Source organism: Salminus brasiliensis, chromosome 8 (genome assembly GCF_030463535.1).
Source record: "Salminus brasiliensis chromosome 8, fSalBra1.hap2, whole genome shotgun sequence".
Lineage (NCBI taxonomy): Eukaryota > Metazoa > Chordata > Actinopteri > Characiformes > Bryconidae > Salminus > Salminus brasiliensis.
The window spans coordinates 4,626,667-4,643,596 of NC_132885.1; the positions used below are offsets into that span (position 1 = coordinate 4,626,667).

The following is a 16,930-nucleotide window of genomic DNA, read 5'->3' on the forward strand; positions in this document are numbered from 1 at the left end:
AGATGGAAATGGCTCCGAGCAGAGGTATGCTTGGTTAATCTGGAGGGCTTTCTTTGTGGCTCTCTACTGTGTGTGGTTTATGTGCTCTACTAATCATTCTTGTGTGAGATCTCTTAAAGACTTAAAGGACTAAGACTGAAAAGTATGGATCATTTAAAAAAATGATCCATCAACAGTCCAGTTCGCCTTAGAAATGGCATGCGTGGGTGTCTCTAAAGTCATGGTTTTAGTTGCAGTGTGGTACATTTTGTGTTCTTATACGGCACATGGTAAAGTCGTAAAATTCCTTCTTCTTCAAAGTCTTCACAGCTTTAGCGAGAGCTGAACAAAACCAGTATGCAATGGAAATATCGAATAAAACTGAAGAGATTTCAGTGACAATGGAAGTGAGTTTAAGAGAGGAAGTCTATGAAAAGGAGAGTACCTTCTATGAACCTGAGAAGACTTCATTAAAAGTGGTTGAAGTTAAACCTACCAAAGTACCATCTGAGAAAAAAATGGAGGTGACACCTCAAAAGAAGTTGGAGAGTTCTCCTACCAAAGGTATGTTTGGTTGGAATTTTGAAGGATTCCAGACCCTAGATTGAGTAAATGAGTGTATCTTGTCTGTGTTGTTGATATCTTGGTAGAATCTTAAATCTTAAAATTCTTTCGTCTTGAAAGTCTTCGTAGCTCCAGCTACAGGGGAGCGATTCGATAAAATAGAGGAGATCGTAATGAGGAGCGAATCGATTTCAAGAGAAGAAATCATGCAAGAAATGAAGAAGGTGCCATATCAACCCCAAGAGACGTCAGTGAAAGTGGTTGAAGTTAAAACTACAGAAGTGTTGCCTGAAAGAAAAACTGTAGCTAAACCTCGAAAGGAAGCGCAAATGGCTTCGACAAGAGGTATGCTTGGTTGGTCTTGAGGGTTGCCCCTCTACGGTACACTGCTTAATATACCCATGTTCAACTTAAACCTTTGGTATAAACGTGGAGCCTGTTTTTATACATGAACATTTACCCACATTTTATCACCAAAAAATATGTAGGTAACACTTACTTTATGGTCCGTGCCGAGGCCTCGTAGACACTCACCTGACATGCAACCAACATTCAAGTGAATATGGATTAAATGCTATTGAATGTAAACCTGCACCTAACCCTAGATTTTAGGTTTAGGGTTTAACTTTAGGGTTAGGATTAGGGTCTAGAGTTGATTCAAGGGTAAGATGAAGTTATTCAGCTTAGAGTTCAGTTGCATTTAATCTATATTCAGTTGAATGTTGGTTAAATGTCTGGTGAGCATCTACGAGGCATCTATAATGGACCTTTCAAGTAAAGAGAAAAATATATTTATGTATTTATTAATAATTAAGCTTAAGTACAGAAATCAGAGAAATTTAAGAGAAAATTAAGTAAAAATTCAAGAAAGTTTAAAAATACTTTGCAGTAGCTGCCATGTAGTAAATGCTTAGGAATGCAAAGCATAATTTATGTAAATGTATTGAAGCAGAGCATAAAAAGCAGAGCATTATTTTAACCTAGGTAAAGCTGAAGTAATACAAAATTAATGAGCCCAAATAAAATAATTTAACAAATTTAAGACTAGCCCTAAGACTAAAGGTTTCCTGAAAATTTATTGCATTGTACCCCTGGACATGTACCCTATTCTTTATACATTTGATGAGATTTGAGATTTCTGAGGTATAAATGGATACTAATCACTGGAAACAGTGATCTCTAGTATCTCGCCTTCATGTTAAAATGTCTGTGTTGTTGAATACTCATCTCCGTCCCGTCACATCTTTCATCTTTAATGAAATAGCCTCTTCAAAGAGAGATGAACAATATGAACAAACAGTGGAATTCTCTAAGAAAACCAAAGAGATTTCAGTGATGGAGGAAGTGGTTTCAGTAGAACACATCCCATATCAGCCTGAAGAGACGGTGCTGGAAGTGGCTGAAGTGACACGAGAAGAAGTGCTGTCTGAGAAAAAGCCTGTGGCTAAATCTGAAAAACAGTTAGAGATGGTTTCTGCCCAAGGTATGTTTAGTGAAAGGATTTCTCATTGTGTAACACGCTTAGTATCACACACTTGAGTGGTCAAATGTATGTGGACACCCTTGCATTACATCTAAATGTACTTGGATGAACATCTCGTTCCAAAACCATTGGCCAAAATAAACCTTGTGCTATGTTTGGAGCTTAGTAATGAGCTCCTTACCAAATCTGCTCATTTGAAGGGGCATCTACACTTTATATACATTATATGTCCAAATGTCTGTGGACACCCCTTCACCCCTGAATGCATTCAGGTACTTTAAGTTGCACACACACAGCTTATCTAGTCCCTGTAGAGAAGTACTGCCAACAGAACATGAACCTAGTGGCACCATGCTGCCTAATGCCAGGTGTGGGCTAGAGGGGTATAAAGCCCCCCAGCATTGAGCTGTGAAGCAGTGGAAGAACTGTGTTGTGATGGATAGTACTGCATCTAATACTTTTAGGATGAGTTGGGGATGAGGTGGGGTGATGATCATCCAACATCCTGACCTCACTGACTCTTGCTACCTCTAAAATCTGGTGGATAGACATCTTCCCTGGACAGTAGAGACAGTTACTCCAACAAAAGCAGGAAAAACTTGATTTCAGAAGAAACAATGAACGAGCAGGTGTCCCAATACTTTTGTCCATACTAGTGTCCATAATGCATATTCAGCATTGTGTGTGCTGTAAAATGTTCTTCTGCTGTTGCTAGCTCAAAAGAGAACTGAACAAAAAGTCCATAAAGTGGATTTTTTGAAGAAAACGGCGAAGATGGATGAAGAGAGAGAAGAAGCGCCATCGAGAGAAGTCACTTACGAAAGTGAAGCCGTCCATTATCAACACCAACAGACTTTGTCTTTTAAAGCTGAGGGCATTTGTGTGGAAAAGAAGGTTTCTCGGGAAGAAAGCACTCAACCAGAGGTTTCACTGAGACAAGACGGTCTTATGTCTAAAGAGACCATTTCAAGGGTGGAGATTGTCCAAAATGTCCCTGAAGTTGAGATGAAATCAGTTACCCAGGTGATGGATGGGACAACCATGAGGAGAGATGGAGGTTTTGCTGATAAAATGGTGGCACCAAAAGCTGAGCCACAGCAAGAGAAAAAGCCCAGCATCACTAAGGATGATGCTGGTAAGAAGGAAAAGGAGATTTTGGAGAAAGGTCTTGAAGCTAGGCCTGTGGCTCCTAAAATGAATGTAACAAAGAAGCTGCTTAGTGAAACCCAGCAAACTTCACCACAAGCTGCTGCAAAACAAAAAGTAATACCAAACAAGGAAGTGAAGAAAGAGCTTAAAATGCTTGAAAAAGGTATTTCGGCGATACACTTAACATTTCAGATGGAATTCTAGTCTCCATTTCTTTACTTACTTTGTCTGGAGTGCTGCTTCTGCTTCTGTCTTGCAAACCTGCCGAGTAGGCAGTCTTATTGTCTTGATCATCTTTAAATGCAGGAACTCGTGTTTGTCTAAATGTTTCAATGTCTACTCTTGATCTACTCTTGTCATACCTCTTAATTTTTTTATCCAAAAAGTCAAAATCAAATCCAGGTCTTCCTCCAGGGGCAAACAAAGCTAAACTGGAAGCATTCCTGCTCGTTTTCTTGAGTCTTTAGTTCAATATGAGATTGATTGTTGAGGTTTGTCACATCCTTTCTTGACTGTATCAATGGCATACTTGTATTCAAAGAGCCAACTGTTGAGAAGAAGCCAACACCTGAAGCACCAAAGCCAACAGTGCCATCACTTGAAGGAAAAGTCTCACCTCCCAGAGGTAGAGTCTTTTCCGCTATGTCTTCTTGTCTTCTGTCATCACTGATCTGTTCAGTGGCTGTATGTCTGTCTGTATTTTTTTAATGTCTGTGTGTATTTACTTTTTTATTCTGGAAAAAAGTACCTTATTCCATACTCAGTCTATTTTCTTGATTCTGACAATGGCATGCTTCTATTTAAAGAGCCACCTGTTGAGAAGAAGCCAACTCCTGAGGCACCAAAGCCAACAGTGGCACCAGCTGAACCCAAAGTGTCTCCTGCTCGAGGTACACTCTCTGCTGCTGTGTCTTCCATGTTCTATGTTCATGTATTTTCTCTGTTTTGTTACATAGTACTTCTTTCCATGCATATTAGCATCTCTTGGTTGAGACAATGGCATGCTTTAAAACCCCAAAAATGTCTAAAGTCCTTCCTTCAAAAGGCTAATAAGGGCCTTTTAAACTGGAGGAACTGGATACCACAGTTCTGCTCTTTTAATTTAACATGAGGTTGATTGGTTTGCCATATCCTTTCTTGACTGTATCAATGGCATGCTTGTATTCAAAGAGCCGACTGTGGAGAAGAAGCCAACTCCCGAAACACCAAAGCCAACTCCCGAAACACCAAAGCCAACAGTGGCTCCAGTTGAACCAAAAGTCTCACCTCTCAGAGGTAGAGTCTCTTATGCTTGTCTTCTGTCCTTCTGTCATCACTGATCTGTTCAGTGGCTGTCATACAGTTGTGTCCTTGATTTCGGGACTGTATTTTATGTCTGTCATGTTTAGACCTCTGTCCATGCCCAATGTCTTTTCTTGATTGTGACAATAGCATGCTTTTATTTAAAGTGCCGACTGCGGAGAAGAAGCCAACTCCCGAAGCACCAAAGCCAACAGTGGCAGCAGTTGAACCAAAAGTCTCACCTCCCAGAGGTAGAGTCTCTAATGCTGGGTCTTCTGTTCTTCTGTAATCAATACACTGTCCAATGTTCTTGATTTTGTCAGTGGTGTCGTATTCGATGTCTGTATGTATTCTGTTTCCATGCACAGTCTACTTTCTTGATTGTGACAAGTACATGCTTCTATTTAAAGAGCCACCTGTGGAGAAGAAGCCAACACCGGAGGCACCAAAGCCAGCAGTGGCACCAGTTGAATCAAAAGTGTCTCCTCCCCGAGGTACACTCCCTGCTGCTGTGTCTCCCATGTTCTGTGTTGCATTTGCACATGTATTTTTCCATGCATACTAGCGTCTCTTGACTGTATCAATGGCATGCTTGTATTTAAAGAGCCGACCGTGGAGAAGAAGCCAACTCCTGAGGCACCAAAGCCAACAGTGGCTCCAGTTGAACCAAAAGTCTCACCTCCTAGAGGTAGAGTCTCTTGTGCTTGTCTTCTGTCCTTCTGTCTTCACTGATCTCTGAGTTCAGTGGCTTTAACACAGTTTTGGTGTTGACTTACGTGTCTTTGTGTCTTTGTCAGTAACTCTTTCCATATGCAGTCTACTTTCTTGATTGTGACGTTGACATGCTTTTGTTTAAAGAGCCACCTGTGGAGAAGAAAGCAACTCCTGAGGCACCAAAGCCAACAGTGGCACCAGTTGAACCCAAAGTGTCTCCTCCTCGAGGTACAAATTGTGCTTCTGTGTTTTTTTATGTTACTAATACACTTTTATTCTGTTGGCTTCCGTTGATTCATACGGATACTGTGTTTGTTTCCTTAACACAGAGTGTCTTTCTATGTTTTGTATCGTTTCTTGAACTGTTTCAATGGCATGCTTTTGTTTAAAGAGCCAACTGTGGAGAAGAAAGCAGCTCCGGAGGCACCAGTTGCACCAGCAGTGGCACCAGTTGAGCCAAAAGTGTCTCCTCCTAGAGGTAGCCCACAGTTTGCTTCGGTGCTTCGGTGTTGTTCTGTTGCTAATGCAAATTTACATGTTATTTTATGTTGATTTCCTTGTTTGTGTGTTTGTTGTTTGTTCACTTTCTACGGTTTGTATGGTTTCTTGATTGTTTCATTGGCATGCTTTTATTTAAAGAACCAGCTGTGGAGAAAAAGCCAACTCCAGAGGCGCCAAAGCCAACAGTCACCTTGCCTGAACAAAAACCCTCTCCTCCACGAGGTAGAGTCTCGTCTTGTATTTTTGTGTATTTTGTCCACGTCTTTTCGTCACAACTAATCTCTTATGTCTCTTCAGAAGCGACCTGAACAATGTGTGTGTGTGTGTGTGTGTTATTTTATGTTCATTTTCACACATATGTATGTTGTCTGTGCTTTTACACCGTACTTCTTTCCATGCACAGTATTACTTCTTGGTTGTGACAATGGCATGCTTTTATTTAAAGAGCCAACTGTGGAGAAGAAGCCATCACCGGAAGCACCAAAGCCAACACCTCAAGCACCAAAGCCAACAGTGGCACCAATTGAACAAAAAATCTCTCCCCCTCCAGGTACAGTCTGTGTTTCCAGTCTATGTCTTCTGTCTGTTTCTGTTCGTTTCACTACTGTTGTCTTCGCCAATGTGTCTTTGGTCCAACGTGAGATTATTTGCCATACCAGGCCATACTTCCTTATTGTCTGTCCCCCTTCCCTCTTGTGTGTTTTGTCTAGTGAGTAACACTGTATATCTTTCCATGCACAATATCATTGTTGTGACGTTGTGACATGCTTTTATTTAAAGAGCCAACTGTGGAGAGGAAGCCATCACCTGAGGCACCAAAGCCTGCAGCAGTACCACTTAAACAAAAAGCATCTCCCCCTCAAGGTAGAGTTTCTGTTACTGTGTCTCTGCTTTTCAGTCTCGTCTGCTCTGTTCTTCGTCTGTTCTCTGTATTGTATTGTATTATTTTATGTTTGTTGTTACTTTTACTTAAATATTACATTTGTTTACTTGGTCTTACGTGTTTAACTCTTGCATTGCATTTGTACATCTTAAAACTTACACTTACCTCCGCTTGATCAACTATGTTTGTCTGACTGGTCTTCTGGTTTATACAGCTTTGGTTTCAGGTCAATTATTTAAGATCTCATTTCATTCAAAACACATAAGCAAATATTTTCAGAGCTTTTATAATACAGCTTCCCTTTGGTCTGATTTCACTGTGCCTCCCCCTGTTCCTCTGTTTTACATGCTTTAATCTCTGCAGACAAAGGCCCTGTCGAAACCCCTGGACCTGTTCAGAAAGGTATGGTAGCTATTTTATTATTTGCTTAGCATAGAATTGTGTTGTTATTATTGTCCTTTTTAATTACGTTTTTCGTGATTTTGTGCAAGCATCTAAGTCTATAGCTGCGTTCAGAATGGCTCACTCATTTGCGTATTCAGTTTATATGAGCAGCAGGTTTGGAAAGAACATGCTGTAATTAGGATGTTTACACAATTTTGGATAAATTATTAAATTAATTTGTTTGTTTGTTTTTGTTTTTTATTTGTTGACATTCTGATGGTTTTCTCATGGGATAATAAGTAGGCACCATTGCGTCAGTTCACTAATAAACTTATTTATAAAAATTTAATATTTAATTTAAACATGTAAATGGGCCATCTGTGTATTCCTGCCTTTCAGGTGTATTCCCGCCTGAGCAAATATATCCTAAAGACTTTGGTCTGACACTCCTTCTTTATTGTATACATTAGACCATTCTAGCTGGCATTGTCTATACATTACCTTATCTTGCGATGCACCACCCCGGGTGGTCCAACAAGCTAAGGCGCTATCACTATGATCAGAGGATCACTGGTTAAATACCCAGTATATGGACCATGCCAGCACTAGAAATAGCCTATATTGTGGGCAGTGGTGGCTCAGCAGTTAGAGCTCCGGGCTATTGATGACAGGGTTGTAGGTTCGATACCCGGGCTCGGCAAGCTGCCTAGGCGCTAAAGTTGGCTGTCTGTGCTCACTGCCCCTAGTTCACTAGTGTGTGAATGTGTGTTCACTACCACAGATGGGTAAAATGCAGAGGACACATTTCGCTGTATGTAGTGCAGTGACAGATACTTTCTGAACGCAGCTTACTTCTAGTCTCTATTTATTACAGTTATTATTGAATTCAACAGAAATAATTATTGTTCTCTTTGTTCTACTGTTCTCTAAACTGATCATTGTGTCACTTGCCTCCGTAAATGAATCAAATCCAGTTTTTCTGAGAAGGTCCACTTAGCTGTGTGGCCACTGTTGGTCTCGGCACCAACTATCGTGTGTGTTGCGGTTGTATGGCTGTCTTCTTGTGCTGTCTGTGATGTTATCGTGTGACATTTGTTGCTTTAGAAAAATCTAGCTCCACGCGAGCTTATCTTAAACAGAAGGCCAAGATTCATGTTGAGGAAGAGACAAAAATGGAGACGCCAGTCTTAAAACAAGTCAGCAGGAGACGTAAAGATGAGGAAAAAGAGCAGACAAATGTGTCGCTGACAAAAGTCAGCAAGATTCAACATGAGGCACCATCAACAGAGGCAGGAGCAGCTGTTCAGATAACTGAAAAATCTGAGACTTTTGAGAAAAAGGAAATATACTCAAAGACTGTTACTGAGCTTACTAGTAGTTATGAAGTAACAGATGATGGACGTAAGAGCCTGAATTATCAGGAAACGAAAACTGAAGAATGTCTGAAAGTAAAGGAGCGGAAAGATGATACTGATACTGAAGCTCCAGGGGTAGATCGAAAGGGGGATTTCAAGAAAATCAAGACACCAAAGGAGGAGGAAGCTAAGACCCCTGCCCTAACTTTCAAAAAAGCATCAAAAATACCTTCAACAGAGAAGGAACAGGAAACTGTTAAGCTGAAGCCAGTGAAAAAGCCTAGTAAAGCAGAGGATGCAGCTCCAAAGAAAGATGAAAAAGATTCTAAGATGAAAGAAAACATTGATTTTCCTACACATGAAAGAATTCAGCTGGACGATCGTGCTCCATCTGTGGAGACAAAAGAAAAGACACCCACAATTAAAAAAGTCGAAGAAGCCGTGGTGTCAAAACCTGTGGTTCTAGCTGAGGAAGACAAAACCTCCAAAGAGCCCATGAAGCCGATTACAAAAGCAAAGAGAACTCCAACCCAGGATCAAGAGGTGGAAAAAGTACAGCTTAAACCATTTTCAAGGGAACCTAAAGCTGATGAGCCATCTGAAAAGGTTCCTCAGGCACCAGCTGATAGAGAACCTTCAGGTATAAAATTCCCTGATAGATCAACATCAGATCAGGAGCGTGACATCAAGCTGAAGGAAACAGAGAAAAAGGCAGACAAAGAGCTTGATGAAATCAAGAAGCCCGATGTACAGCACGAACAGCAAAAACCAGGTCAACACATTCCCACGAAAGTAAAGTCAGAGCCGAGTCCAAAGGAGGAGAAGAAACCCCTAATCATCAAAAAGGGTGGTCATATTCCCAAGCAATTGGACGAAAAACAGGAGGTATTGCTAAAACCGGTAGCACCCAAAAAGACTCCTTCACCACAGGTTGAGAAACCTACAGAAAAGAAACCATCCCCCCCTGTAATCAGCCCTATCAGCAAAGCAAAAAGGAGTCCAAAGGAAGAAGATAAGCCCACAATCGTACCAAAGACTGGTGGTCCACCAGAGAAGACGGAGGAAAAACAGGAGATAAAAATGAAACCTGTTGAACTTGCCAAAAAAGAAACAGAGCTGAAAAAATCACCATCGCCAAAGGCTGAACCCATTCGAGTGGAGAGGAAGCCTAGTGTCAGAGAACCTAAAAAACTGTCTCCTAAGGATTCAGTCGAGTCTGTTACTCTGAAAAAGGTACCGAAGAAAACCTCGCCCCAGGAGGACATGACGAGCCTCGAATGCTCTTTAAAACCAGAAAAAACTAAACTATCATTAATGAAAGAGTTATCGCCCGGAGCTGTGGAGCTGGAGAGGATTCCCACACAGAAGGAAGAAGAAGTATTTGAGAAAGAGGTTGAGAATGAGGCGGCAGAAGAAGAAGAAGAAGAAGAAGCATGGGGATGGGAGCTTGCTCCTTCTGAAAGTTATGGATCAGAAGAGTTTGATGACTCCCTGGAGGATGGGGCTGTTGAAACTCCGGGAGGCGTGGGTGACAAGAGAGGTGAGAAGGAAGCCAAGACCTCACCAGTGGTATTCATGCCCAACCATCATCCCCAGAAAGTCACCTCAAATAATACCCATCCTCAAACTCATCTTTTTAACAAATCTCCATCTTTTATGTATTACATGTTTGTCAGTGTTGTCGGTTTTTTGTCTGTCCTCACATTATCTGTACAGCTACTCGTCCCTCAGTGATGTCCTAATTTCTGTCCTCTTTTGTGGATCATCAGTCATATGTTTTGGTTGGTCCTGTCATTCTGCTGTCGTCCATTGTCGTCCGTTGTCCATTAGTTTGGACTGTCGTAGTCTTCACCTTCCATTTGCATCATCCATTTGAGTAACCTGCCAACATCTTCCCGTATATATATGTCTGAACTTGTACTGAATAAACATGCTCTAACCGATGACTGCAGTCTCGAACCGTTGTTCACGAACCCACTACTACAATTTCCACAGATGGAAAACCAAAGGAAGAAGCAGCCGGAGGCAGAGGCAGAGGACTTAAACGTAAGAACACTATGCAGCACAAATGACAAGCCTTGAGATCTTATCAGCACGCTGTTGACTAGTACAATAACTCTAAGTTCTTCTCTCTACACCTTTCAGCAAGACAAACTCCATCTCCTGGTGATGCCGGGCGTGGAAGAGGACGACCTGGAGGTGGAGGCGACAAGCCTCCTGGAGAGTCACCATTTGCTTTCCAGCTCAAGGCTGTTCCTCTGAAGTTTGTGAAGGAGCTCCAGAACATTGTGTTGCAGGAAGCTGAGTCGATAGGCTCCTCAGCTGTTTTCGAGTGCCAGATTTCTCCCTCTACTGCCATCACCACATGGATGAAAGATGGAAGCAACCTGAGGGAGAGTCCAAAGCACAAGTTTACCTCTGATGGCAAAGACCGCAAACTGGCCATCATTGACGTCCAGCTGTCCGACACAGGGGAGTACACATGTGTGGCCAAGCTTGGAAATAAGGAGAAGACCTCCACTGCCAAACTTATTGTAGAAGGTGAGCGCTAGGATCTCTGACAGGCTGTGAAATGATTGATGATTGTGTTAGCTTGGCTGTATGAATCCTAAAAAGCAATGTATTCCTTTATCTTCATCAGAGTTACCTGTCAAATTCACGAAGACTCTGGAGGAGGAGGCGTCTGTACTCAAGGGACAGCCCATGTACTTGACCTGCGAGTTGAGCAAGGACCGAAATGTGGTCTGGAAGAAGGATGGCAAGGAGCTTGAGTCAGTTGCCGGCAAGATTCAGATCAATGTTATTGGACTGCAGCAAGCCCTGACGATCCAAGATGCAAATGACAATGATGCTGGTGTCTATACGTGCGAGTGTGAGAATCTCAAAACTCAAACCACTGTGAAAGTTATTGGTAAGATACATATATCTGTGTTTACGTATCACAAATGAAAGGTTTTTGAAAAGCCTTTGATGACCAAATGTAATTGTAATGATTTGTACCCATACATTTTATAGAAATCATCAGAGACTGGTTGGTTAAACCTCTGAGGGACCAGCATGTGAAACCAAAGGCCACTGCTACCTTCAAGTGCGAGCTCTTCAAAGACACTCCGAACTGGAAGTGGTATAAGGGAAATGATGAAATTCCGAATGAACCCACAGATAAAACTGAGGTGACGAAGGACGGAAAAGGTATTACTCTGACTATTAAGAACGCCCAACCAAGCGACGTCGGCGAGTACGCCATGGAAGTCGAGGGCAAACGTTATCCAGCAAAACTCACACTTGGAGGTGTGTGATATGATATTAATATGATATTTCATCTCTCAGTATTGGTTTGGGGGAAATAAAGTATTAACCTTAATTATGAATGTGTATGTTTATGTTAATCTAATTATTTCTGTTCTATTACTAATTAAACAGAGCGTGAGGCCGAGATCCTGAAACCTCTGGCTAGCGTGGAGGTGGTTGAGAAAGAGGAGGCCAACTTTGAAACTGAAATCTCTGAAGATGATGTTCCTGGTGAATGGAAACTTCAAGGACAGGTTCTTACAAGATCTCCGGTAAGTCCTGAAAGAGCAGCTGCCAAGTTCAAATCATATCAATAAGTGTAAAAAGTGAGATTTTGATACAGTACTGTGATGACATTTTAGTCTCCTAATCCCATTATTTAAAGTCATGTCCCTCAGCAGTGAGAGAGTTTCACTGTAGAAACTCCAGATCTCATTAAAACAGATGCTTCTAAGAGATCTTGTGAGATCTTTAGTCTGAAGAACAGAGCTTGGCTTCTCCAGGTTTCTCCTGGACGCCCCCAGGTCCAGTCAGCACAGCACAGCACAGATGTGTTCAACTCCATCATCATCATCATCAGCAGCAGCAGCAGCAGCTCACCTGATTTACCGTCATTAAGCCCTGATTTACCACCAAACCAGGTGTTGATCTATGGAGAACTCTAAATAATACTAGACTCCATGAGAGAGGAGAACTTTGGAGATGTTCTAATGATGAACACAGTGATGGAGAACCACCACCAACACTTTCTGTAGGAGTGTTATTATTAGTGTTTATTCTAATATTAGTGTTTAGAATTGCAGCTTTTCACTCTAATTTTCACAGGGGACTAAAATGTTTGCACAGTACTGTATATATATATATATATATATATATATATATATATATATATATATATATATATATGTGTGTGTGTGTGTGTTAATACTATTTTTCTTTTCTTCCTTCTCTTTTAAGACCTGTGACATCAAAGCTGAGGGCGCCAAGCGATTCCTTACTTTGAAAAATGTTCAGCTTGATCAAGCTGGTGAAGTTACATACCAAGCTCTGAATGCTGTGACCAGCGCTATGCTCACAGTCAAAGGTAAGCAAAGGCTGAAGCTTTTTTTTTCATTGTTTTTTCAGAAGAATGGGTGGCGTTTCTTTTTTTACCCATGATACAAATGTATTAAACCGAGGACAATGTTATGTCACACCTCCCAGAGCTGGAAATGGACTTCACTGTCCCTCTGAAGGATGTTTCTGTACCTGAGCGTAAACAGGCTAAATTTGAGTGTTCCGTCAATAAGGACGTGCCTAAAGTGATGTGGTTGAAGGGTTCTGAAATTATAACACCCGGAAATAAATATGAAATCATTGATGATGGAAAAAAACATATTTTGATAATAAATAACTCTGAATTTGATGATGAGGGAGAATACACGATTGAGGTCTTGGGCAAAACATCAACAGCAAAACTAACGGTAGAGGGTAAGTTGGCATTATCATTATTCATTGTGGTATCGATTGTAGACCTGCTGGTTGGCCTGTAAGTGCGTTGTCCTTAATGAGGCCACGAGGAATAGTTGTTTGACTTGTCGAATGGTGGTGATGTTCTGCAGTTATATTCTATCTAAGTGAAATCTGTTACGAACTAAACTAACCTTATAGGTATGAGGCTGAAGTTCATCTCAGAATTAAAGGACCAAACTGTGAAGGAAGGTAAAACTGCCCTGTTCGAGACTGAGCTCTCTCATGAAAATGTCCCGTTGGTGTGGTACAAAAATGAGATCAAACTGCATCCAAGCAGAACAGTGGTAACCCATTTTGAAGGAGTAAAGCATACATTAGAAATGAAGGAAGTCACTCTAGATGATACTTGCCAAATAAAAGCAGTGGCAAAAGGAATCACAACCAAGGCTAAGCTGCTGGTTATAGGTAATTGTTCCTCTTTATATCCCTTTGTGTCCCTTTGAGTGTTTTAATTAAATATAATTCATTTAATAATGAAATGTTGAAGTATAATTCATTATAAATCACTACACTGACTAATTATACCAATCGTGATACATACTAATATACTAATAATGAATGAAAACTGGTAATGACTGGGTAAGATTATAGACTATAAAAATTAAATAAAAATTAAGCCAACTTTGGGTTGAACTACGATATTGCCGCTATCCCTCCGTGTTGAGTGCCCCTCTACGTTTTCCTAACATTGCTTACTGATCTTTGCAGAGGGAGATGCAGTCTTCATTGTCAAGCTGCAGGACTACACCGCAGTTGAGAAAGACGAGGTCAGCCTTGACTGCGAGCTGAGCAAAGACGTCCCTGTGAAGTGGTTCCACAATGAGATTGAAATTAAAGCCTCCAAGATGGTTTCCATGAAGACCGAGGGCAAACGAAGAATCCTCCACATGAAGAAGGTGGAGCAGAAAGACAAGGGAGTGTATGTATGCGACTGTGGAACCGACAAGACCTCAGCCACTGTTAACATTGAAGGTAATAATCATCAGGATGTTCTTGCCGGGGGTTTCTTTTGCATACATTATATGGTTCTCTAGCATTAAATATATCACATCTTTTAAAATTCAGCTCGTGACATCAAGGTGGTGCGGCCTATTTATGGTGTGGAATTGTTTGATGGTGAGACTGCTCGCTTTGAAGCGGAAATCTCAGAAGATGATGTCCATGGCCAGTGGAAACTGAATGGGGAAATCCTCACTCCTTCACCCGTAAGCGTGCAGAACACGTCTGTGCTGCTTCTGCTGCTTCAGCCTCTTAACCACACATTTTTTTGATAGTTAACCATTGTTTTATTTTCTGTTGTCCTGATATCATGTGCATTTTCTTTAAAACCAGGACGTTGAGATCATTGAGGATGGAGCAAAGCACATTTTGACATTGTACAACTGCAGAGTTGCCCAAACTGGAGAGGTGGCTTTCCAGGGAGCAAATGCTAAATGTGCTGCAAACCTGAAAGTAAAAGGTAATAGTTGTCTTTACACACTTAATTATGATACACTATATGGACAAAAGTATTGGGACACCTGTTTGTTCATTATTTCTTTTGAAATCAAAGATATTTAAAAATACCACCCCACCTCATCCCTCATCCATCATTCCAAAGAACACAGTACTTCCACTGCTCCACAGCTCAATGCTGCATTAAGGCAGCATGATGCCAATAGGTTCATGTTGATCTGCTCCAGAGAGTCCTATTCTATAGGCAGTACTTCTCTGCCATGACCAGGCAAGCTATATGTGTGTGTGCATTTGCACATCTGTGTCAGCAATGGGTGCAACGTAAAGTAGCTGAATGCATTCATTACAAGAGGTGTCCATAAATATTTTAACATATAGTGTATCACCAGCTGTGTGCTGAGCGTAAATGTGCCTAAAACCTAAAACCTTCTGTGTTACAGAACTGCCGGTTACCTTCCTTACAAGTTTGAGTGATGTGCAAGTGTATGAGAAAGACGAGGCCAGATTTGAATGTGAACTGTCCAGAGAAACTAAGACCTACCGTTGGCTGAGGGGCTCTCAAGAGCTTAAGACTGATGAGAAATTCGAAATCTTCGTAGAGGGAAGAAGGCACACTCTGGTTGTCAAAGCAGCAGCCTATGATGATGAGGCTAAGTACATCTTTGAGGCTGAGGACAAGAGAAGTGTTGCCAAACTCATCATCCAAGGTAAAAAAAAACAAAACACACACACACACACACACACACATATATATATATATATATATATATATATATATATATATATATATATATATATATATACACACCATGCTATGAAGAGGTTTTACACCCATTATCCTATTATCCTAATCATGTCTCTGAGCAGTGAGAGAGTTTTTACAGTAGAAGCTCCAGATCTCATCAGAACAGATAAAGCAGGTGAACATAAATCCAGTAAAAAGGAGAAACAAGAGCTTCTCATTCTGATCAAAGAAAGTAGTGAGATCTTGTCGGTGAGCTAGTCTGAAGAACAGAGCTTGGTTCCTCCAGGTTTCTCCTGGACGCCCCCTCCCCAGTCCAGCCAGCACAGCGTGGAGCGTGTTCAACTCCATCAGCAGCAGCAGCAGCAGCAGCAGCTCACCTGATTTACCATCATTAAGCCCTGATTTACCACCAAACCAGGTGTTGATCTGAGGAGAACTCTAATACTAGACTCCATGATAGAGGAGAACTTTGGATATGTTCTAATGATGAACACACTGATGGAGAACCACCACCACTTTAGTGTTTATTCTAATATCAGTGATTTGCTGAGGAGAGAAAAAGCTTTACATTTTAAATTTCATGGGGGCTAAAACTTTTGCACAGTACTATATATATATAGAGTGTTGCTGAGAAAAACAACCCTTCTTAGCTTTGAGCATTTCTATTGGTCCATATTATGTTCATATGTATCAATATAACCACTTTATGTTGGTCCAGGTGTGATCTCACCCATATTTACTTCCTCTTAGGTATCCGTCTGGAATTTGTAAGAGCCATCAAGGATGTGACGGTGAAGGAGCGCGAGACGGCGGAGTTCAGCATTGAGCTTTCTCATGAGAAAATCCAAGTAACCTGGTTCAAAAATGATGTACGCTTGCATCCAAGCAAAGTGGTGCACATGTCAGAACAGGGCAAGGTCCACACTCTGTCCTTCAAGGAGGTGTCAATTGATGACACCTCACTCATTAGAGTAGAAGCTCTTGGGAAGACTTCTGAGGCCATGCTCACTGTGCTGGGTAAATACACTCACTTCATTTTAACCTCATTAATGGAATAAAAATGACATTTTAAAGAATCTCTAAAACAGATTTGGTCTTTTTTTCCCCCAGAGGGTGAAGCTTACTTCACCACTAAGCTGCAGAACTACACAGCTGTTGAGAAGGATGAGGTCGTGCTGGTGTGTGAACTGAGCAAATCTTCTGCTCAGGTGAAATGGTTTAAAGATGGCAATGAAATTACCCCGTCCAAGAATGTCCTCATCAAGGCTGATGGAAAGAAGCGCATTCTGACAGTGAAGAAGGCCGAGAAGACCAACATCGGGGAATACGTCTGTGACTGCGGCTCTGACAAAACTGCCTCTAAGCTGAACATTGAAGGTAATTCTGTTGATTGTTATAATTTGACATAGTCTAATTAATTAATAATTAATTATTACCTCAATCAAAATGTCTCACTGTATCATCTTCCTTTCTATCACCACAGAGCGTGACATTAAGATTGTCCGTCCACTGTACAGCGTGGAGGTCAAAGAGACTGAGAGTGCTCGGTTCGAGACCGAGATCTCTGAGGAGGATGTGCATGGTCACTGGAAACTCAAAGGGGAAGCCCTGCACCAGTCTCCTGTGAGCATTTC

The 16,930-nt window shown here is 41.3% G+C and overlaps 1 protein-coding gene across 1 annotated transcript in view; it reads left to right on the forward strand.

Moving 5' to 3' along the window:
• ttn.1 (titin, tandem duplicate 1) overlaps positions 1–16,930 on the forward strand; it is a 145,681-nt gene that overhangs the window by 45,691 nt on the left and 83,060 nt on the right. The window contains 17 exon segments of the mRNA XM_072686177.1: positions 5,061–5,144; positions 6,918–6,956; positions 10,289–10,339; positions 10,439–10,834; positions 10,935–11,204; positions 11,309–11,584; positions 11,717–11,856; positions 12,542–12,668; positions 12,788–13,054; positions 13,235–13,501; positions 13,805–14,068; positions 14,162–14,301; positions 14,429–14,555; positions 14,992–15,258; positions 16,047–16,313; positions 16,407–16,673; positions 16,780–16,919. Coding sequence (XP_072542278.1) covers positions 5,061–5,144; positions 6,918–6,956; positions 10,289–10,339; positions 10,439–10,834; positions 10,935–11,204; positions 11,309–11,584; positions 11,717–11,856; positions 12,542–12,668; positions 12,788–13,054; positions 13,235–13,501; positions 13,805–14,068; positions 14,162–14,301; positions 14,429–14,555; positions 14,992–15,258; positions 16,047–16,313; positions 16,407–16,673; positions 16,780–16,919 — 3,389 coding nt within the window.